Source organism: Mustelus asterias, chromosome 9, assembly GCF_964213995.1.
Source record: "Mustelus asterias chromosome 9, sMusAst1.hap1.1, whole genome shotgun sequence".
Lineage (NCBI taxonomy): Eukaryota > Metazoa > Chordata > Chondrichthyes > Carcharhiniformes > Triakidae > Mustelus > Mustelus asterias.
Window position 1 is genome coordinate 35,369,627 of NC_135809.1, and position 24,366 is coordinate 35,393,992.

The 24,366-nt window shown below is 42.7% G+C and overlaps 1 protein-coding gene across 2 annotated transcripts in view; it reads left to right on the top strand.

Moving 5' to 3' along the window:
* ada2a (adenosine deaminase 2a) overlaps positions 1 to 23,749 on the top strand; it is a 60,971-nt gene extending 37,222 nt beyond the window's left edge. Inside the window, exons 5-9 of one of the 2 annotated variants that reach the window (XM_078219961.1) lie at positions 2,461 to 2,551; positions 14,420 to 14,528; positions 15,530 to 15,687; positions 17,821 to 18,023; positions 20,696 to 23,749. In XM_078219961.1, the coding sequence (XP_078076087.1) occupies positions 2,461 to 2,551; positions 14,420 to 14,528; positions 15,530 to 15,687; positions 17,821 to 18,023; positions 20,696 to 20,807 (673 nt within the window). In that variant the 3' untranslated portion in view covers positions 20,808 to 23,749. The remainder of the gene's footprint in view (positions 1 to 2,460; positions 2,552 to 14,419; positions 14,529 to 15,529; positions 15,688 to 17,820; positions 18,024 to 20,695) is intronic. The other variant, XM_078219962.1, reaches the window with a different exon arrangement.
* Positions 23,750 to 24,366: the final 617 nt, after the last annotated feature.

A 24,366-nucleotide genomic window follows, 5' to 3' on the forward strand; every position in this document is an offset into this window, starting at 1 on the left:
GGACCTGTCTCATTCCTGTGTACTTTTATAGACCTTATGTCATATTAGTGCCAACCCATGCACCCCCATCCACCACCCTTTGCCCTTATATCCTCCATGCAAATTCACACAGTATCCACCATAGGCAGACCTCAGGACCTTTGCTGAAACTAAATAAAGCTCTTAATTGTTTATTGCTGAATTCATTATTTCAAAACAAAACCCTCTGATTAATAAAGCCCCATTCACTACATTTAACTTCCTTTAATCCCTTATAAAAATCATATTGATAGTCCCACTTCAAAGACTTTATAAGCACTTGGAGCTATCAATCGCACCGTGAACCCACTGTGATAATGATTTGATTGACTTCATGCATCCTATTATATAAAGCCCACAGGTTTATGTCAACATAGAGTGAAATAGCAAGCACATTTTTAAACATTACAGACAGTTTTTCTTCAAATATTTAAAGGGCAATAGATTTAAATCCCTTAAATTATTTTTGGCCATATAAATCAGTGAGGGAGCCAACAGGTTGTCAAATGGAGGCACCCAAGGTTTTTAATATGTAATAAATTTGTTGGTAAAGTACTGCTTTGGTTTGTTATGATTTGTACTTAACCATCCAGCCTTTTACAATATGGGGAGGATGTTACGAAGAAACTTGTGACTTTTAGTGAATACAGTATCACACACCTGCTGTTTGGACGTTAGGGTCCTCTAGAGACAGGTACTTAGGCCTGTGATGGATGCTGTTTCGTATAATCAGCATATAAAGATTCTGAATTACATAATGTTTAAATTGGATAGAGATAGAATGACTGAGAATCTATATTGTCATTGTTTGATATTGTTTATTTCATGCAGACATACTCTCTAGGTTTTCTTAGGTGATTCACCAGTCACTCGGTTGGAGTGTAAAGGAGCGATTTTGTTCTGAGGCCCTTGTGTTTGCCCCTGCCATCCAACCTTCCACTCTCAATGCCATGTTGAAGTGCTTTCCAAATCTGTGCAGAAGATTTTAACTTGTCATTATCGAACTTCACCTTGTATCATATAAGTTTACAGAATAGAAGTAGTCCATCAGCGTGTCAACCCTTTGATAGAGCAATTCAAAATTAATCCCAATGCTATCTCCTCTTGCAGTAGCTCTGAATCATCTTCTGGTTCAAATATACAATTCAATTTTCCCTTAAAACGTGCAGTGGTTCTGCCTTGGACAGTCCCTGTGACAAAAAGACCTCCCTGTAAAAAAGATTCTCTTAACCTCACACTTTGAGTTGTAATACTGCATTGATAATCCTTCATCGCTGACACCACAACCAGTGGACTAGTCTTCCTATATTTATTCCATCAAAATCCTCTAGAAATTCCATGGTCCATGAGTTAGTATGGAGGGTGTAAGGGGCCATGTAGGGGCAGAGGGACATACATCGCCATGAAGGGGTTTGGGGGGGTGGTGGGTAGATCAGCATAAGTGGACATGGAGAGTATGAGGGGCTATGGTGATGTGGGTTGGCATAAATGGGGCATCGGGAGCATGTGGGGTGAGTGAGGAGTGAATGATGGAGGACTTTTTTGGGGGGGTTTTTCCCCGCAACTTCAAAGGAAGTGCTGGACCACCGATGCCAGCCTGCAGCTCAGCCTGCCTCTGCACCCGGCACCCTCTGAACTCTTTAAACCACCCCACCACCAATCCAAAGTGCAATCCAAACTTCTGGGGTACTCCCTCCAAGATAGCTTAGCAGAGTTGGAAATTGTCTCGGCTCAGCGCTCCTGACTCAGGAGCAAAAATCCAGGCCTGTGTTATCATTTACCTGGTAAGAAGTCTTACAACACCAGGTTAAAGTCCAACAGGTTTATCTTGCCTCTTTGCTATCACTACACTGATGGAAATACAGTTCCCACTGCTGATAGTGGGCAGATTAGTGTCCACCACTTTGTGGGGCTTGTTACTTTGTATGTGCCCCCAGTTGCGACTCTTTGACTAGTGCACCAATGATGATGTGGTATAACCCTCTGCCTGATTGGTATGTTTACTGAGCCCAGGAGAACCTATAGCAGGCAGAAAGACCCAGTTAATCAGTGGATTTTCAGGCTGCCAATGTTTTATTTTAATCCAATAGTTACATTAATCTTTCAGAAAACCTGCAGTTTGAGGGTCAGCAATTTCTTGCAGGGAGCCATGTTTGTCATGGGTGACCTCCTGCAGTAGGGGAAGTGAACAAAGAAAGCTGTTGGAGGACAGGACAGAACAGAAAAGTAATGAAACGGAAATCCTGATGGACAAAAGCAGATAAATAGAGTCTCAGAGAGGAGTGAGTGATATTATTTCGGGTTATACCAAAGGGTGAACCCTGGTTCTGCTTATGGTCATGACTGCACTCTGCTGATTTCTGTTAATGCCTTTTATGACACTATGGGTTATTTTGCCCTGTTTGCATATGCCACTGACATTTCTTGTGCGTTTCTTCCCAGGAGTCTGAACAACTCTGAAATGAAAACTATGATAACTGAGGCCCTGAGACTTTACAAGAAATTCCCGGAGACGGTGGTAGGGTTTGATATGGTGTGTTCCCTTGTTATTTCAACAGTTCTGATCCGGAAGCCTTTTATCCTTGAGTGATGAGACTTTCCTGCATTTATTTCTTAGAAATTGGGGTTGTTTATTTCTCAGATTTTCCTTGTATTTTAAGTATGAATATGCAGAGGTATAGGAAATTGTGATGTCATGGTTAATCAGTATTTAAATGGCAGGCAGAAGTTTGGGACTGGTTAACTATTAAAGTTTGCATCTTATCATTATGCAACACACAATAGATTAGCAGTGTTTTTTTTTAAAAACATGCCAATCAAATAGTTTTTAAAAATACATCTTGCACTTCCATAGTACACCTTAATGATTAAGAGAGTTAGAATGGGGAGCATGTACAGGGGAGGAAGGATTTTGAGAGAACTTCGGCTGGATAGTGAGATGTCCGGGCCGGAAAAATGACCACTATTGATGGATCTTAGGGTGGATCTGAGAAGCAGCCCTCTGGGAGAGGAGTGGGGGATGTTGTGGGGTTTAAGTGACTGGAGGTGCAACTCCACGGAAGGATTCAAGCACATGAAATCAGTTTGAAAAAGTTAAAAAAATATTTATTTGAACTATTTTACCGTTCATGCTAGTGTTTGTACCTATGACCTTGTGAGGTCTTGCTCACTTTTCGAACTGATGATCAGAGTTGACAGGTGGAAGTAGCTGACATGTTGGAGAGCCAGAAACTGTAACTGAGACACATGAAAAAAATCCTAAGACTCGTTTTGGAAGTATCTATTCATTTTTGCATCTTTCTGTAAATTCCACACAATTTCCCCAGCCTCTCCAATCCTTTGACTTTAGTAACTCCCTCACTTCATCGTAGCATGGATGATTGTGAGTTTAGAAGAATGAGAGGTGATTTTGTTGGAATATATAAAGATTCTAAGGGGACTTGACAGGGTGGATGTGGAAAGGACATTTTCCTTATTGACCCTCCTTACTAACATCTGGGGACTTATGCCAAAATTGAGAGCGCTGTCTCACAGACTAATCAAGCAACAGCCTGGCATAGTCATACTCACAGATCATACCTTATAGACAATGTCCCAGACACCACCATCATCATTCCTGGATATGAACTGCCTCACTGGCAAGATAGAGCCACCAGAGGTGGTGGCACAGTGATATACAGCTGGAAGGGAATAGTCCTGGAAACCCTCATCATTGGCTTTGGATTTCATGAAGTCTCATGGCATCAGGTCAAACATAGACGAGAAAACCTCCTTCAGCTTAGCACCTATGGAAAACTCTACCCCAACTCTTGCCTCAGCTGATATTGGACACCAATTGGGAGAATCACTGAGGGTGGCAATGGCACAAAATATACTCTCTGTGAGAGGCTTCAAAGAATGGCTCGGAAGCACCACTATTGACGAGCTAGCCAAGTCCTGAAGGACATAGCTGCCAGACTGGGTCTGCGGCAGATCATTGGGAACCAAATAAGAGGGGAAAACCTAGTTGATCTCATCCTCACCAATCTACCTCTCTCCGATGTATCTATCAATGACCTTTATTGGTAGGAATGACCACTGCACAATCCTTGCGGAGACCAAGTCCCGTCTTCACATTGAGGATGCCCTCCATCATGGGATAGATTTCTAACAGAGCTAGCAACTCAAAACTAGGCATCTATGAGGCACTGTGAGCCACTAGCAGCAGCAGCAGAATTGTATTCAACCACAATCTATAACCTCGTGGCTTGGCATATCTCCCACTCTACCATCACCATCAAGCCAGGGAATCAGCCGTAGTTCATCGAAGAGTGTGGGAGAGCCTATGAGGAGCAACACCAGGCAAACCTAAAAATGAAGTGCCAACCTGGTGAAGCTACAGGACCTCTTGCATGCCAAACAGTGGAAATGCATGCAATAGACAGAGTGAAGCGATCCCACAACCAGCAAATCCGATCTAAGCTCTGCTGTCCTGTTGCATCCAGCTGTGAATGATGGTGGATAATTAAACCAGTAACAGGAGGACGTTCCTCAAATATCCCCATTCTCAATGATGGAGGAGCCCAGCACATCATTGCAAAAGACAAGGCTGAAGTATTTGCAGACATCTTCAGTCAGAAATGCCAGGTGGGTGATCCACCTCCTTCAGAGGTCAACAGCATTGCGGATGCCAATCTTCAGCCAATTCGATTCACTCCACGTAATCGAATCATAGAGGTTTCAGCACAGCAAGAGGCCCTTCTGTGCCGGCCATCAAGCACCTATCCAAATCCCATTTTCCAGTATTGTATGCTATGGCATTTCAAATGTTCACGAAAGTACTTCTTAAATGTGAAGGCTCCCACCTCTACCATCCTTTTAGGCAGCGAGTTCCAGATTCCCACCACACTCTGGGTGAGAACGTTTTCCTCAAATTCCCCCTAAATCTCCAACCCTTTATCTCAAATCTATGTCCCCTGGTTATTGACCACTTTATCAAGAAAAGTTTCTTCCTGTCTACCCTATCTATGTCCCTCATAATTTTGTACACCTCAATCAGGTCTCCCCTCAGCTTTCTCTCCTCTAAAATAACCCCAGCCTAACCAGCCTCCCTTCATAGCATATCAAGAAATGACTGAAGGCATTGGATGCTGCAAATGGGCCCTGACAACATTCAGGCAATAATACTGAAGACTTGTGCTCCATACTGTTGCTAGCCAAGTTATTCCAGTACAGCTACAAAACAAATCTACATGGCAATAAGGAACATTTCTGAGGTATGTCTTGTCCGAATCCAACCCATTCAATTACATCCTCCATCAGTCTATTTTCGATAATGGGCAACGTGATGGAAGGTACCTTTGACAATGTTATCAAGTGGCGCTTGCTTAGCAATAACCTGCTTCGGTTTCCCCAGGGCCACTCGGTTCTTGACCTTATTATAGCCTTCATTCAAACATGGGAAAAAGAGCTGAACTCCATAGGTCAGGTGAGAGTGACTGTCCCTGATGTCAAGGCAGCATTTGACTGAGTTGGCAACAAGGAGCCCTCTCAAAACTGGAGACAACAGGAATCAGTGGGGAAACTCTTCATCGCTTGGAGTTTTACAAAGCTTAAAGGAAGATAGTTGTGGTGGTTAGACATCAATTATCACAGCTCCAGGACATCACTATAGAAATTGCTTAGGGGAGTGTCCCAGGCCCAACCATCTTCGTTCAATGACCTTCCTTTCATCATAAGGTCAGAAGTGGGGATGTTCACTGATGACTGCACAATATTCAGCACCATTCACGATTCCACCGATACTGAAGCAGTCCGTACCCAAAAGCATCAAGACCTGGACATCCAGGCCTGGGCTGACGAGTGACAAATTACATTTGTGTCACACAAGCGCCAAATAATAACCATCTCCATCAAGAGGGAATCTAGCCATTGCCCCTTGTCATTCAATGGCATTACCATTGCTGAATCCACCACTATTAACGTCCTATGGGTTGCCATTGACCAGAAACTGAACTGGAATAGTCATTTCAATACTGTGGCTACAATAGTAAGCCAGAGGCTGGGAATTGCGTGGAGAGTAATTCACTTCCTGACTGCCCAAAGCCTTTCCACCATCGACAAAGTACAAGTCAGGAGTGTGGTGGAATGTTATCCAGTTGCGTGGATGAGTGCAGCTCCAACAACAATCAAGAAACTTTACAACTTCTAGGACAAAGCAGCCTGATTGGCACCTGATCCAACAGTCACCCCCTCCTTCACTAACACACTTGACTGCAGTGTGTCCCATCTACAAGATGCACTGCAGGAACTCACCAACGCTGCTTCATCTACACCTTCCAAACGCACGACCTCTATCACCTAGAAGGACAAGAGCATGAGAACATTACCACCTGCAAGTTGCCCTCTAAGCCACACACCATCCTGATTTGGAAGTATATCCCCACTCCTTCACTGTTGCTGGGTCAAAATCCTGGAACTCCCTTCCTAACAGCACCAAGGGTATAGGCCACGTGGGCTGCAGTTGTTCAAGAAGGTGGCTCACCACCACTTCTCAGAGGCAATAATGGATAGGAAATAAATGCTGGCCTTTTTAGCAATGCCCACATCCTGTGAACAAATAAAAAAAAGATAGGTGACTTCATGTTTCATTTTCCAGCCAGGTAACTTTTAATGTTCCAATTGATGAGTGGAGAAAGACAGGATGATTTTCATTCATTTTAATCGATTGTCATTTAATAACTTGTACCCTAATCAATTAGGATAACTATTGTGAAGCTTATTTTCTTTCTATTTATTAATCAATCATTGTAAAGATGGACCCTAGTTGGTTACAGGTACTTATCATCTATACCAGTTATTCAAGACTTGCGAATTAATACAAGTTGCAAATCAAACTTAATGATGTGTAATAAATGTTTTGCATTTTCCTGCATCATATCTCCACATCATGTTCTTCTACCCATGGATTTTAATGAACCGTTAATTTCATGAATTTTTAATGACAAATGTCATAAAAATGACAAATGAACTTATTCATTTCTAATTTTTGCTACTTTACCAATTTAATTCTACCAGTTTAATTCTTCTATTTGTCAGCACACTAATTAGAACATTAAAAAGTTGGAGCAGGAGTAGACCATACAGCCCATCGATTCTTCTCTGCCATTCAATACAATCATAGCTGATCTTCAGCCCAACTCCATTCCACCCCCCCCCCCCCCCCAACCCCTGGATCCCTTGATTCCCTGAAATACCAAAACTTTGTTTATCTCGACCTTAAATATATTCTCCGTTCCACAACCCTCTGTGATAGAGAATTGCAAAGATTCACAACCCTTTGAGTGAAGAAATTTCTCTTCATCTCTGTCCTAAATTATTGACCCTTTTACCCCTGCTCCTTACAGAGGACAGCAGATGAGAGGAGAGTTGGCTCCATGCAGCAGAAGTGCTGCCATTAGTTTCATTATGTTGAGGGGTTTGGAGCTCAGAGAAGCCCCGGGGCCATTGGTGGTTCTGTGCTGCTGAGAGTTGGGGGTCAGGGAGGCCCAGAAACAGTTGCTGTGGTGGAGGGGGTTGTGGGGGGATTGGGGGTGGGGACGTGGGGAGAGAGAGAGAGTCTTAGGAGGTCAGCCCATTTGAAAAAGATGACCAAGAGGGCTGCACTGGGGAATGAAGTGAAGTTGAGAGATTTGGGATGGTCTGCTTTTTGAGTTAAAATTAAACTCGGAGTAGAGCTGCTAATGGCTGGGGATCAGATTAGCTCTTTCAAGGAGTGGAGCTAAAATCCTTTGTGAGAAAGACAGAGCTTTAAAGAATTTTTGTGACTCATGTTGCTTGCAGACATCTGAATGGGTTGCTCAGAATATTCTGGAGACCTGTCTTGGGTGTGTCTGCCATTCACTGTACAGTTTGTGGTGAGTTTGACCGCAGTTTGCCTGTTAGTTCATGTTTACTTGATGTTTTTCTGGATGTTAGAGTCTAAGATAGTATTGACTGCTTTGTTAACTCGTGTAGTAAAATCTCTTCTGTTTGTTTAAAACCATAGAATCTTCTGGCCTTATTCTCGTAATCAATTACTAGGATTTCAAATTTTATCCACATTAAAATTCTACTGGCCCCTAACCAGATCATCATGAAACTTGGTTGACTTGTCTGAGATTGTACAAAAACCAAGTCCAGTCTGGGTTTGTAACAATTTTGAATGTTTCATGTGATCGCCTCTCACTCTTCTAAACTCCAGACGATATCGACCAAAATGGATGAATTAGTTGCACAGATAGAAGGGGGTATGATGTAGTTGGCATTATGGAGACGTGACTCCAGGGTGACCAAGGACGGGAACTAAACTTTGAGGGCTATTCAGTGTTTGGGAAAGACCGACGGAGAGAAAAAGGTGGTGGAGTTGCATTGTTGGTTAAAGAAGATATTGATATGATATTGAGGAAAGATGTATTAGCATAGATGATGTGGAATCTGTATGGGTCGAGTTAAGAAACAACAAGGTGCAAAAAACATTGGTGAGGGCGGTATACAGACCACCAAACTGTAGAGGTAATGTTGGGAAAAGCATGAAACAGGGAATCGGAGATGCTAAAGGAATATGTGATTATGGGCAACTTTAATCTGCATATAGATTGGAAGAATCAAATTAGTCGCAGTACAATAGAGGAGGAATTTCTGGAGGGCATACAGGATAGTTTTCTGGAGCAATGCAATGAGGAACCAACAAGGGAGCAGGCCATTTTGGACTGGGTGTTGCGCAATGAGAAAGGATTCATTCACAATCTAGTTGAGAGAACCCTTGGGGACGAGTGACCAGAATATGGTAGAATTCTTTGTCAAGATGAATAATGATGTAGTTGATTCTGAGACCAGGGTCTTGTACCTCAATAAAGATAACTATGATGGTATGAGGCATGAATTGGCCATGATGAACTGGGAAACTGAAAGCAAAGACAGTGGACTGGCAATGGCAGGCATTTAAAGGACAAATAGGTGAACTCCAGAAGTTAATTTCTGTTTGGCGCGAGAGTGGTAAGGGAATTGTGGCCAAACCATGGCTTACAAGGGAGATTAGAGATAGTATCAGATTCAAGGAAGAAGCATACAAATTGGCAAGAAAAAGCAATAGGCCTGAGGATTGGGAGCAGTTTAAAATTCAGCAGAGGACGACCAAGGGATTGATTAAGAAAGGAAAAATAGAGTATGAAAGTGAGCTAGCGGGGAACATAAAAACTGATTGTAAAAGTTTCTATAGATATGTAAAGAGAAAAAGATTGACAAAAACGAATGTAGGCCCCTTAATGGGAGAATTCATAATGGGGAATAAAGAAATGGCTGAGGAATTAAATTTGTACTTTATTCCTGTCTTCCTTTGTGAAGACTGAAGCAATGTACCAGAAGTGCTGAGAGAAAAATGTTTTGGTGAGGAGCTGAAGGAAATCAGCATTGGTAGAGAAATGGTTTTGAGGAAATTGATGGGATTGAAGGTGGATAAATCTCCAGGTCCTGATAATCTTCATCTCAGTACTTAAGGAAATGGCCCTGGGAATAGTAGAACCCATTGGTGGTTATTTTCCAAAATTCTTTGGACTCTGGAATAGGTCCGACAGATTGGAGGCTAGTTAATGTAAGCCCGCTATTCAAAAAGGGAGGTAGAGAGAAAATGGGGAACTATAGACCAGTGAGCCTAACATCAGTAGTAGGGAAGTTGCTAGAGTCTATTATCAAGGATTTCATAACTCGGCATTTGGAAAGCAGTGGTATAATCAGACAAAGTCGGCATGGATTTACAAAAGGGAAATCTTGCTTGACGAATCTATTGGAATTTTTTTGAGGGTGTAACAAGGAGAGTTGACCGAGGAGAACAATGGATGTGGTTTATTTAGACTTTCAGAAGGCTTTCGGAAAGGTCTCACATAATAGACTACTATGTAAAATTAAAGCACATGGGATTGCATGTAATGTCTTGAGATGGATAGAAAGCTCGTTAGCAGATATGAAGCAAAGAATTGGTATAAATGGGTCTTTTTCTGATTGGCAATCAGTGACTAGTGAGGTTCCACAGGGATCTGTGCCTGGACCCCAACTTTCACATTATATATTAATGATTTGGAAGAGGGAACTGAACGTATTATCTCCAAATTTGTAGATGATACAAAGTTGGGTGGGAGGGTGAGCTATGAGGAGGATGCAGAGATACTTCAGCATGATTTTGATAAACTGTGTGGGCATCTGCATGGCAGATGCAGTATAATGTAGATAAATGTGAGGTTATCCACTTTGGTAGTAATAATAGGAAGACAGATTATTGAATGGGTGTAAATTGAAAGAGTCAGACACTCAACAAGACCTTGGAGTCCTCATGTATCAGTCGCTGAAAAGTAGGCATGCAGGTACTGCAGGCAGTAAAGAAGGCAAATGGTATGTTGGCCTTCCTAGTGAGAGGATTTGAATATAGGGATAGGGATGTTTTATTGCAATTGTATAGGGCATTGGTGAGGCCACATCTGGAATATTGTGTGCAGTTTTGGTGTCCTTATCTGAGGAAGGATGTCCTTGCTATAGAGGCAGTACAGCGAAGGTTTACCAGGCTGATTCTGGGATGGCAGGTCTGTCATATGAGGAGAGACTGAGTCGGTTAGGATTATATTCACTGGAGTTTAGAAGAGTGAGAGGGGATCTCATAGAAACTCATAAAATTCGAACAGGTTTAGACAGGGTAGATTCAGAAAGAATGTTCCCATAGTGGGGGAGTCCAGAACTAGGGGTCATAATTTGAGGATAAGGGGTAAACATTTTAGAACTGAGATGAGGAGAAATTTCTTCACCCGCAGGGTGGTGAATGTGTGGAATTCGCTACCACAATGTAGTTGAGGCCAAAACATTGTGCGATTTCAAGAAGAAATTAGATATAGCTCTTGGGGCTAAAGGGATATGTGAGGGGGGGAAGAAGGGGGGATCAGGATATTGAATTCGATGATCAAAATGAATGGCAAAGCAGACTCGAAGGGTTGAATGGCCTACTCCTGTTTCTATGACCCAATGCACTCAGCCTTTCATTGTAGCACACCCTTCTCATCCCAGTGATCAATCCAATGAAACTTCACTGCAAATGTATCGTTTCTTTTAATATGACTGCCTTCAGTGCAAATGTATCATTTCTTTAATATGGAGACTGAAACTGTCCACTGTATTTGTGGAGTGGGCTCATCAAAGCCCTGTCCAACTGTATCAAGACTTCCTTATTTTAGTACTCCAGTACCATTGCAATAAAGGCCAATGTGCATTTGCCTTCCTAACTGCTTGCCGTACCTATGTCCTAATTTCCTGTGTTCCTTGTATAACTACACCCAAGTCTCTCTACGTCGGGATTTCCAAGCTGTGCACACCTTCCTTTTTAAACATTTTATGTTGAATTCCACGGCACTGGAACAACAGGTGAAACATTTTACTTGTGTTTGAAGGTTATAGTTTGGCTGCCCTGATGGATGGTGGACTGAAAGCTACACAAGAATGGTTGCAGGGTTGAGAAACTTCAATTATGAGGATAGATTGGAGGGGTTGCAACTGTTTCTCTTGGAGAGAAGAAGGCAGTGAGGAAATGTGATAGAGGTACTCAGGCTCTTGAGGGGACTAGACAGAGTACATAGGGAGAAACTGTTACTGCTTGTAAAAGGATCAAACATGAGAGGGCACAGATTTAAAGTGGTTTGCAAAAGAAGCTAATGTGATGTGATAAAGTTTTTTGTATCATGAATGGTTCGGGTCTGGAATGCACTAGTTGGAAATGTGGTGGGGGCTGGCTCAGTCGAAGCATTCAAGATGGTTATTTGAATAGAAACAGTGTGCAAGGGTACAGGGGAATGGCACTAAGACATGATGCTCATCTGGAGAGCTGGTGCAGACACGAATGGCCTCCTTCTGCACTGTAAAACCTCTGATTCTGTGATATTGTTGCCCAAGCAAGTGGGTCATGTATCAATCAGGAAAGAAAGCTGGCCTCCAAATTAAATAAAAATCACATGCATTTATATGGTGCCTCCCATATGCCAACCAAAATGCCTTGCAGCAAATGAAATGTAGCAGTTTTGTAATGTAGAGAAATGCCCCATAAACAACAATAAGATAATGACCAGCTAAGGTTTTTTTTAGGAATGAGAGTGAAGGATAAATTTTAGTTAAGACAACAGGGAGAACTCACCTGCCCTTCTACAAAATAATGCCATAGGATCTTTCACACCACCCAAGAGGGCAAACAGAGCCACAGATTCAAGTCTGATCTGAAAGTCAGCACTCCCTCATTACTGCACTGGGTTGTGATTCCCAGAATGTATGCTCAAGTCTCTGCTGCCTCTGCCTCTTTGGAGCAGTGCTTACCTTTGCCGTGACAGTCGTTTTGCCTCCAGAGTCACTGGAGAAAATGACCTTTATAGATGGAAGTCACAGCTCCACAAACAATAATACCTCATTTACATTAGAATGTTGTCAGCAAAGGTGGGGCTAGAAGTGTACCATGTGTGCTGATGACACTATTTGTTTGTCCGCATGATTTTCATGGATACACGAAGATTATAATCTATTTCTAGTACAAACTGCCTCAAAAAGGGCAGCACAATGGTTAGCACTGTTGCCTCCCAGTTCCAGGGACCTGGGTTCGATTCCCGGCTTGGGTCACTGTCTGTGTGGAGTTTGCACATTCTCCCCGTGTCTGTGTGGGTTTCCTCTGGGTGCTCCAGTTTCCTCCCACAGTCCAAAGATGTGCGGGTCAGGTTGATTGGCCCTGCTAAATTGCCCCTTGGTGTCCCGGGATGCGTAGGTTAGAGGGAATAGCGGGGTAAATATGTGGGGTTACGGGGATAGGGCCTGGGTGGGATTGTTGTCAGTGCAGACTAGATGGGCCGAATGGCTTCCTTCTGCACTGTAGGGATTCTATGATTGAAAACATTTACCTCCACCAAATCCAATCCATAGCATTATAATCCAATTTGATATGCCCAAATTGTTATAAAAGGAGTGAAATTTAGACGTTTTAATGTTTACTTTAAAAAAAACTTTTTAGTTTTATTTGTCTGATGAAACTGGGGATGGTGGGGGAGGGATTGTGATGATGGTGGGAAGCACAGGCTAAAAGACACTGTTAAAGGCTCGAAGGCAGGCCCTTGGCGATTATTTGCTGAACCATGGCAGTGTGCTGTGATCCTTACTACAGGTAAGGTGAGGAGGCAGACTCTCAGTCTAACTCACTGGAAAGGATATCAAACAGTGCTGTTGGTGTTAATCTGGACTACACCCCACCCATCACAAAGATGTTAATTCTTAAATTGTGGTCATTGTTAACCAGATTTGAAATGGTCCATATTAAATCAAGTATCTTAAAGCCCCAGTATGGTTGTACTGTTGAAATTGCTCTGTCCCTAGAAAGTGGTGGAGAACTCCGTAGTCTCCTTCATTTTTCATTTAACTGGTTTTGACTCGAGTTGTATTGGCATTGACATTAGAAAATGTATGTGGCACAGTGATATTATCACTGGACTAGTAATCCAGAGGTCCAGGTAATGCTCTGGGGACCAGTTTCAAATCCTACCATGGCAGATAGTGGAAGTTGAATTCAATAAAAAATCTGGAACTCAAAGTCTAATGGTGACCATGAAACCATTGCCAATTATTGGAAAAACCCATCTGTTCCTTTGGGGAAGGAAATCTGTCGACTTTACCTGGCCTGACCTACATTGACTCCAGGCTCACAGCAATGCGGTTGACTCTTAACTGTCTTCGTGAATTCATTCCGTGAAGGAATAAATAAAATAAAATCAGTGGTGGAAGATAAATGCAACACAGAATGTAGATTGGGAACTTACTTTAGCTGAGAACAGCTCCCAAATTTGAGAAGACTGGAAATGAAAGCTGGATTATTTCGGCAATGACTGAATCATTTATTCTTTGAGGACGCTTGGTTCTCTTTGCTTGCAATTCAAAGCAGTGACACTTCAATGATTTTACTCCCTCTAATTGAAATATTACCAACATTTAAATTTTTTAAGACACTTTTTTGGCCACTTGTGTTATATTACAGGGTGGCACGGTAGCGCACTAGTTAGCACTGCTGCTTCACAGCGCCAGGGACCTGGATTCGATTCCCGGCTTGGGTCACTGTCTGTGTGGAGTTTGTACATTCTCCCTGTGTCTGCGTGGGTTTCCTCCGGGTGTTCCGGTTTCCTCCCACATTCTGAAAGATGTGCTGGTTAGGTGCTTTGACCCAAACAGGTGGCGACTAGGGGAATTTCACAGTAACTTCATTGCAGTATTAATGTAAACCTTACTTGTGACTAATAAATTAACTTTAACTTAATTAATGGACATGTGTATCCTTGCTGTTTCTTGAAGCAAATGTGGAAAAAAATGCATTAACTTCTTCCAGGTTGGTCAGGAAGATGCTGGGCACCCACTATGGTATTTCAAGAATGAACTATTAATTCCAGCAAAAATGGGAATTAAGCTGCCTTACTTCTTTCATGCAGGGGAAACTGGTAAGATGCACAAGAAGAATGTTTCTTTTTTTTAAAAAGTAAATGTATATGAAACTGTAAATGTATTTTAAATGTATATTAAAGTCTGGAATTAAGAATCTACTGATGACCATGAAACCATTGTCGATTTTCAGAAAAACCCATCTGGTTCACTAATGTCCTTCAGGGAAGGAAATCTGTCAACCTTACCTGGTCTGTCCTACGTGTGACTCCAGAGCCACAGCAATGTGGTTGACTCACGACTGCCCTCGGGCAACTAGGGATGGGCAATAAATGCTGGCCAGCCACAAAAAAGAAAATAATTGCCTCCCAATGGCACAGGTGTCAAACAAATAATAAGCTATTGTTGTTATCACTTTTTAGCTAAAATTGAATTTTAGTTTGTACTCAGTTTGCTCACTTGCAGGTTACTATATGCCATAGATCTTTTAGAGGGCTACAAAATTATCAGAGGCATAGATAAGGTGGGTAGTAAGAGGCATTTTCCCAGGGTGGAAAGGTCAACTATAAGAGGGCACAGGTTTAAGGTGAGAAGGGCTAAGTTTAGGGGCAACATCCAGGGAAAACTTTTACATTGAGGGTGTGGGTGCCTGGAACACTTGCCACTGGAGGTGGTGGAAGCAGGCACATTAGCAACATTCAAGGCATATCTTGATAGACACATGAACAGGAGCGAACAGAGGGATAGAAATCACTTATCAGCACAGGCTTGGTGGGCCGAAAAGCATGTTCCTGTGCTGTATTATTTGTTCTCACTGCCTTGGAGTTGGGTCAGTCATTGTATGACCTCTGGGCATTAGGAATGCCTGCATTTCATCCAGTAATGTGCACCCTCTAGAAATGGGCAGATTTGAATGACAAGAGGCCTCGGCATTCAAACCTGTGACCTTTCAGAGAAGAATGATCTGCAGTTTGCCGCATCACTGACCTCTGTGCATCAAAGTGAAGAAGCATATGTCTTTTGGTACAAAATCTTTAATTCTTGCTGGTTTCCCTTGCAGACTGGGAAGGTATGAGTATAGATGAAAATATCCTGGATGCCCTACTGCTGAACACAAGTCGAATAGGCCATGGCTACAGCATTAACAAACATCCTGTGGCAAAGAAGCTTTCCAAAACGCTTGATGTTCCATTGGAAGTGTGTCCAATCTCAAATCAGGTGCTGGTATAACAGTTGCACAGAAGAAATAAAGCCTGGAACAACATCTTTCTGTTTGAAAGAAAGTTTCTGGTACCTTAAGATTTAAAAGCAAAACTCCCAGTCTCTGCTTACATAGTTAACTGGCGAAATGCAAAAACAAAGTCTATATAAATGATTTGGAGGAAAATGCAACTGGTTTGATTAGTAAGTTTGCGGTTGACACAAAAGTTGGTGGATTTGCGGATAGTGATGACCATCAGAGGATACAGCAGGATATGGATTGGTTGGAGACTTGGGCGGAGAGATGGCAGATGGAGTTTAATCCGGACAAATGTGAGGTAATGCATTTTGGAAGGTCTAATACAGGCAGGAAATATACAGTAAATGGCAGAACCCTTAAGAGTATTGATAGACAAAGGGATCTGGATGTATAGGTACACAGGTCACTGAAAGTGGCAATGCAGGTGGAGAAGGTAGTCAAGAAGGCATACGGCATGCTTGCCTTCATCGGCCGGGGCATTGAGTTTAAAAATTGGCAAGTCATGTTGCAGCTTTATAGAACCTTAGTTAGGCCGTACTTGGAATATAGTGTTCAATTCTGGTCGCCACACTACCAGAAGGATGTTGAGGCTTTGGAGAGGGTACAGAAAAGATTTACCAGGATGTTGCCTGATATGGAGGGCATTAGCTATGAGGAGAGGTTGGAGAAACTTGGTTTGTTCTCACTGGAATGATGGAGGTTGAGGGGCGACCTGATAGAAGTCTACAAGATTGAGGGGCATGGACAGAGTGGATAGTCAGAAGCTTTTTCTCAGGGTGGAAGAGTCAATTACTAGGGGGCATAGGTTTAAGGTGCGAGGGGCAAGGTTTAAAGGAAATGTACAAGACAAGTTTTTTTTATACAGAAGGTGGTGGATGCTTGGAACTCGCTGCCGGAGGAGATAGTGGAAGCAGATACGATAGTGATTTTTAAGGGGTGTCTGGACAAATACATGAATAGGATGGGAATGGAGGGATATGGTCCCCGGAAGAGTAGGGGGTTTTAGTTCAGTCAGGCAACATGGTCGGTGCGGGTTTGGAGGGCCGAAGGGCCTGTTTCAGTGCTGTAATTTTTTTTGTTCTTTGTTCTTTGTTCAAAGTCATAAAAATGCAACACTATAATTTTTGTTGAATTGAAATAAGTATATAAATGCAGCTATTTTAACCAACAAGTTTTATTTTGTGATTAGGAGTTTCCAAAATGACATAATGGGGTCATGTATTGCTTCATATAGTAATGGGTCACACACCTCAAAAATATGTCAGTTTCATTTCCCAGTCAGTGCTGAACTAGATAATCTTGGCTAAGGACAGTTTAAATTATGAAAGGCAAAAATATGTAAAGAAATATGAGGAAGATCTCTGCTGTTTACTGCAATAATGAAATTGTCAGCACACATGTAAAGAATATGTTTACATTCAAACATTAGAAATCTTGCTGATTTGTGAATACATAGCTAGCTTTTACTATGCCTGCAGGAGGAAGCTGTTTTGGCAGTAAAATCAGATCATTCAGTGTTTGACTTTAAATTCTCATTTATTAAGTTCCATGCTCCTTTTTGAAATTTTTATTGCATTAACCAAGCAGACTTTGAACTTTGCTCAAGTCCTATAATCCATTTATTTCTGAGGGCAGCACGGTAGCATAGTGGTTAGCACTACTGCCTCACAGTGCCAGGGACCCAGGTTCGATGGCTTGTGTCACTGTCTATGCGGCATTTGCACGTTCTCCCCGTGTCTGCGTGGGTTTCCTCTAGATGCTCCAGTTTCCTCCCACAGTCCGAAAGATGTGCTGGTTGGGTGCATTGGCCATGCTAAATTCTCCCTCGATGTACCCGAACAGGTGCCGGAGTGTGGCAACTAGGGGATTTTCACAGTAACTTCATTACAGTGTTAATGTCAGCCTATTTGAGACACGAATAAATAAACATAAGCATACAGGGTATAAATCTGAATATAATACCATTTAATGCAGGTGCCGTTACTTCCTCACTAGAAAAAAAATTGCTTCTAGTTAACAACTCAAAAGTACACATGCCACCTTCTGATTGGCTTTAATCAGGACTTAATTTACTGTATTGCTAATTTTGTTTGCTGATTTCTTTATTGTAGGTGCTTATGCTGGTGAGTAATCTACAGAATCACCCAGCTGCAGCCTGGATGGCAGAAGGCCATCCCATGGTCATTAGCGCTGATGATCCAGCAGTTTTTGGGGCTCGTGGTTTATCGTATGACTTTTATGAGGCCTTCATGGGAATAGGAGGTTTGAAAGCTGAGCTGACGACTCTGAAGCAGTTGGCTTTGAACTCAATCAAGTAATTGTACATTTTTATAAAAGCAAACCGCTGCGGACGGTGGAAATCTGAAATGAAAACAAAAAATGCTGGATAAACTCAGCAGGTCAGGCAGCATCTGTGGAGAAAGAAATAGTTAACGTTTTGAGTCCATATGACTCCAGAGCTGAAGAGGGGTTGAAATGTGACTGTTATATAGTTGGAGAGGGGGGGGTGAGGAAGGTGGAGCAGAATTGAAGGTCAGGGATAGGTCAGAGCTAAGGGAGATTGACAGCAATGTCATGGATATAAGACAAAAGGAGTGCTAATAGCATTAAAAACTAAAGAAGATGCTGATAGTGGCATAAAGGTACGATGATAGCAGAATGTCTTCATAGGAGAACAAAGGTCAGTGCTCAATGAAAGCAAAACTGAAGAACAAGTGACAGATGGCCCTCTGGGGATGGGGACGGTGTTTGTGTTGGGGCAGACAAAAAAACTGGGTCAAGATCGAGGAGAAAATTCACAGTCAAAAGTTGTTGAGTCCAGAAGGTTGTAAGGTGCCTAACTGGAAGATGAGATGCTGCTCCTCCCATTATTGGTGGGCTTCACTAGAGCATAGCAGAACAAGAATGAACATGTGAGTATAGAAGCAAGATGGTGAGTTGAAATGGCAAGCGACTGAAGGTTGGGGTCATGCTTGCAGGTTGAGCGAAGGTGTTCCGCAAAGTGGTCACCCAGTCTGCATTTAGTCTCTCCGATGTGGATGAGACTACATTGGGAGCAGCGAATACAGTAGACCAAATTGAAGGAGGTGCAAGTGAAATGCTGCTTTACCTAAAAGGAGTGTTTGGGGCCTTGGACAGTGAGGAAGGAGGAGGTAAAGGAACAGGTGTTGCACCTTCTGAGATTGCATAGGAAGGTACCTAGGAAAGGGAATGAAGGTAGGGATGGAAAAGTGGATCAGGGTGTCACAAAGGGAGGGGTCCTGTGAAATGCTGATGGGGGGAGGATAAGGGGAAGATGGGTTTGGTGGTTGCATCGTGCTGGAGTTGGTGGAAATGGTGGGGAATGATCCTTTGAATGCAGAGGCTGATGGGGTGAAAATGAGCACTATGGGAATTCTACCCTGTGGGAGGGAGGGAGGGGAAGGGGTGAGAACAGAGGGGAGGGAAATGGGTCGGACATAGTTGAATGCCCTGTTAACCACGGTTGGGGGAAGGGAACCTCAGTTGAGGAAAAAGGCAGACATGTCAGAAGCGCTGTGTTTGAAGGTAGCATCATCGGAACAGATATGATGGAGGCGGAGAAACTGGGAAAATGAGATGGAGTCCTTACAGGAAGCAGGGTGTGAGGATCTGTAGTTGAGGTATCTGTCGGATGGGAGATCTGTAGGTTTCCTCCGGGTGCTCCGGTTTCCTTCCACAGTATGAAAGACGTGCTGGTTAGGTGCATTGACCCGAACAGGCACCGGAATGTAGCGACTAGGGGAATTTCACAGTAACTTAATTACAGTGTTAGTGTAAGCCTTACTTGTGACAAATAAATAATAAAAGGAGTCGATGGGTTGGCAATGAATATTGGTGGTCAGTCTATTGTGACACAAATAGTGACAGATGAGGTCAAGCAAGGGAAGGAAAGTGTTGGACCATGTGAAGATGAGAGAGGGGTGGTAATGAGGAGCCTGGTGGGGAAGAGTTAAAGGGAAGGTATAACCTGATGGGATAGATTTTTCCCCTCATTTTCCCGACGCCAGCCCATCCCGTAAAGGCTGCCGAGCTACCCACATGGCATGGGCATTCCCCTGCCCTGGGTAAAATAATAGCAGGAGCAGGATGAAGCACTTAAGTGTCCATTAATTGTCCCCTTAAGGACCTCAATAGATGCAAGAGTAGGCAGGAAAGTGACGGGCAGGCCATACACTGCATTTTATATGCCACCCCTCCTTCAAACACACCACCAGGGGAGCATAAAACCCAGCCCATCGAGGTTTTTGGGACAATAGAGAGACAGGTCGTTCAGAAAGAGAAGTGCAGCTGGTGTGGTCAACAGAGATAAGTGTTCTGCCTTGCTGTTAACTACCAGGCAGAATGCAGGAAGGAGGAAATCCTGTGACACTGTATGGACTCTGGAAGATTTGCCCTGGCAAGGCCAGTAGGAGAAATGACCAGAGTTGGTTTGACTATTGGCGGTCGGTTTGGGAAGTCCCTGAAAACTGAGGGCAATGCCTTTCACTCAATGTTACAACTTGATGAAATAAAGAGACATGAACAGATTGGAAGCTGGAAATGACCATGAACTGTTTCCTTCAAAGATTGTCATCTTGTTGGGTGTGTGCTGGAAAGTACATATATATGCAGAGTTGGGTTATTAAGTGCAATAAGTGTTACCTTTTCTGTTGTTTCAAGTGGCAGTTGTTCTACTAAAAATGTTTAGTTGATGTTGCTTTTAATGTGTTTGTTACAGTACCAGTCGTAAAACTTAAAATCTTGTTGTACAATTCCTTGAAGTTGATCACTGAGAATTCTTTTAATATATAAATATTTAAATATATAAAAATATATTTTTAAAAGTTATCGATGCAAGGAACATAACGTAGGCCATAACAAAAGCAACTTGCTCATTCTCAGATTTGCATGAGTACTTCTTTTGACTAACGTTTATTTTGATGTGATGAATGGATATTTACTGCCATTTTCCTTTGGCTGTTCTAGGTACAGTGCTATGTCTGCCCAAGTGAAAGCTGAAACCACCAAACTCTGGCTAAAGAAGTGGGATCAGTTTTTGGATGATGTTCTTAACATGTTCAGAAATGATGAGCTTTGAGAGGAGTTTTTCTAATTTTGATGGTTTTTACTCATTCTACACTGAAAAATGTGTTTATCCAGCAATCTTGATTTGGCTATAAAAGAAAGAAAAGAGGGCGGAATTTTCCCATCCCGCCCGCCACGGGGATTGTAGCGAGCAAGGGGCACGGACCATGCAAAGTTCTGTTGACCTCAGATGAGATTTTTCAGTCTTGGGGCAAGCCACAGCCGGAAACCACCCCCATGCGCACCCCCCCTCCCCCGACCAACCCCCCTCACCTTTTGTTGAGGTGAGGAGAAAGAAATTTCTCCTCGCCTCAATCTTAAAAGGTTTACTCCTTATCTTCAAACTATGACCCCTAGTTCTGACTGTTTTGAGTGTAGACTTAAATCCAATTTCCTGTCTGACCCTCAACCCTTGAAGATCAGATATCTGGCAACATCAGGCCAAGTCGAAAGAAATGGAACATCTGTGTACTGCTAGCACTGGAGCTGAAATTCCTTTTATTATATCTATTCCAGCAGCAATACTGCTTTGTCCCTCAATACTGTCCTCCACTCACTACTTTCCCACTATCTCTGAAACGATCCTGAGACTGAATTTCTTTGCTGCTCTCCTAACTGGCTTCCCAACTAAGAAAAAATGCCATGCTCATGTGTTTCCATCACCCCTATCTTTGCCAATTTCCACTGGCTTCTCATTTGATTGCAGGATTTTGTAACCCACATGGCCTCGCACATACATCGATGTCTTTCCAGCCTTTTGGCCTGCAACACAACCTCTTACACCAGCCTGCTTCTCCCCTGCTCCTTCCTTCATTATTAGCAACCATTCTTTCAGGCGCTTGTGCTTTGGAACCCCCTTTCAAAACTCCTGTGCTGTGTTGGCAGCTTCACTGGTTTTGGTATTGTGAAAAGACAATTCATCAACGGTACTTTTACCTTTCTATTATTTCCTTTTATCTTCTCGTGCTTTGTATCCAATTTATTCTTCCACTCTGCAAAGCATTTTTCTGTACACAAAAAGTAGTTGTTTTTAGTGCATCTTCACAACCATACAGTTTTTTTGCAGAATAATGGTGGAAGGATTTCCGAACTGATTATCAGCCCATTGAACGGGTTTGAGTGCAGGACTCGGGCGGCATGGTGAAATAGAGGTGACACGTTGGCACAGTGGTTAGCACTGCTGCCTCAAGCGCCAGGGACCTGGTTTCAATTTTGGCCTCGGGTCACTGTCTGTGCGGAGTTTGCACATTCTCCCGGTGGCTGCGTGGGTTTCCTCCGGGTGCTCCGATTTCCTCCCACAGTCCAAAGGTGTGCGGGTTAAGTGGATTGGCTATGCTAAATTGACCCTAGTGTCGGGATTAGCGGGGTAAATATGTGGGGTTACGGGAATAGGGCCTGGGTGGGATTGTGGTTGGTGCAAACTCGATGGGCTGAATGGCCTCCTTCTGCACTGTAGAGATTCTATGACTATGTTGATTGCACCTTCCAAGGTCAATAAGTCCTGCACTCAAACCCGGAGCTTCTAGTCTAGCGGTAGGGATGCTCCCGCTGTGCCACAAGGCCTCCTATACACAAAGCAGTTTAGAAGTGCCAGGCGTTCAATTTCATAATTGTAAGCTGGAACTGAAACTGCTGGCACTCCCAGCAACAAACATAGCAATTTTTGACAATAAATGTTATGGTTGAAAATATAAAGCTAACAAGTGCTCTCATTTTTGATTATAAAGTAATCATATCAAGTTGTTTTGGAGATGAGTAGTAGTAATAGGGGAGGGAGAAGACCTGAGGTGGAGAGCAAAGGTTCAAGCAGCGGGTCAAGCTATCTGTTAACATTGGCAGTGTCAATACGAAACATCATTGACCCTGCGATGGGTTTTGTCGAGGTGCAGCTGTTTCAGATGCAGAGAATTTGTCATGTTTATAAAGGAAAATGGAGACCAGAATGGAATCCATTCCGACGCTGTACCTCGAATCACAATTAATCTTTCCAGGAAATGAAATAATGTTAGCTTCATTTTTTTAAAAGGGAAACGTTGTTTGGATTTCATTTTTTTTTCATGTCTGCAACAAGGAATGTACACTAAGAATGATTCTAGTGAAATGTAACATGGCCCATGTACACTTGTACACACACACTTGGGCCTCATTCAATAATGTTCACTAAAAGCTTTTCGTAGATTGAATACATACTTGTACTTTCTGGCAGTGGTATTATAATGATGAGCAAATAATTATATGCAAGTTTATCGTTAACTTTAACAGCTGTTACTGTGCTTTTGTAAATGCATTTGATTTCAAATATGGGTCAAATCCTAACTATGACATGTTAAATGTAATATAGTTGTCAAATAAAAGTTGCCTATAACCTTTCATTTACTACATAAATATTTGTAGAAGGGCATGTACATGACGGAGCATAGGTTGAGGCTGCTCATCATTTGTATTCTAGCAGAATCCCTGCCATCTGCATGGGTATCTATTCATCCCAGCAGGATAAGGAGTTATTCATTCAGCTGAGTGCGAGGAACCTGATTAAATGACGACTGAGAAAAGGAGCTGTGTAATATATGTAATGAAACATTGCTCAAACGGGCAGATTTTTTTTTTGCGCATTCATCGAGATGGTAATGGGACTGTAGACAAGGTGAAATGTTATTGCTTGCTAATTAACATGAGCACGTGGTGAAACGATTATGCAGGTCTGGCACATGAACAGTGTCCAACTGCAGCAAGGATCAGCATATGTTAGTTTAAAACCGCAAAAAAAAAAGTTTAATTGTGCTTTGATAAACTGATTTGTGTCGACAGTGCTGGTTGCTTTGCTGCTGCACTTGCATGGGGATAGCACTGTTACCCCCCCGCCCCACCCCAAGCTGCCTCCTTAGTTTACCTTTTACTAATGTAAAGATTTGAGCTGTGCAGCTGGCTCCTAATAACTTTTTTTTTCCATTTCTACTTGACTGATAAAACATTGTTTTGATCTTGAATTGTGAGGTTTTGCTTCACTCGGAATATATTATGCTGCTTTGAAAGCCAGAAGACGGCTGAATAAATTCGACTGTGGCTATGGCTATATCCAAGCCTCCAATATGGCGGACAGGAAGTGTACCCTCATTACAAGCTGAAAGCGCACTGCCCGCCATATTGTTAAAAGCCAAGAAGTTGGAACGCAGTAACTGTGCCTAAAACATGCCTTTGCACAAGTTAAGAAGAGACTTGATGCCTATTCGAGGTCCCTGCTGTAAGATTCAGTTGCCCTAAGATAGCCAACGCAATCCAGGAGAAATAGCCTACACGCAGCCTGCTGGATAGTCCTTAAGTTTTTAAATATACTCAGCTTTACGCGAATCTGGGAGGAGCAGGGGGCGGAGTCGCTGATGCCAGATCCTAGTTGCCACCATTTCTCACTTATCTGAGGGCCTTTGCTAACTTCACTGGACAACTCTCCATAGCTCATTCCACTACCTGGAAATGAGGCTGGAGGCCCAATAGAGAAAATTGTTGCCGCATCATGGGGGTCACACTTACTTAGTAGTTGCAGAGGAGCTGTGACATGTGAGAATGGTGTCAGA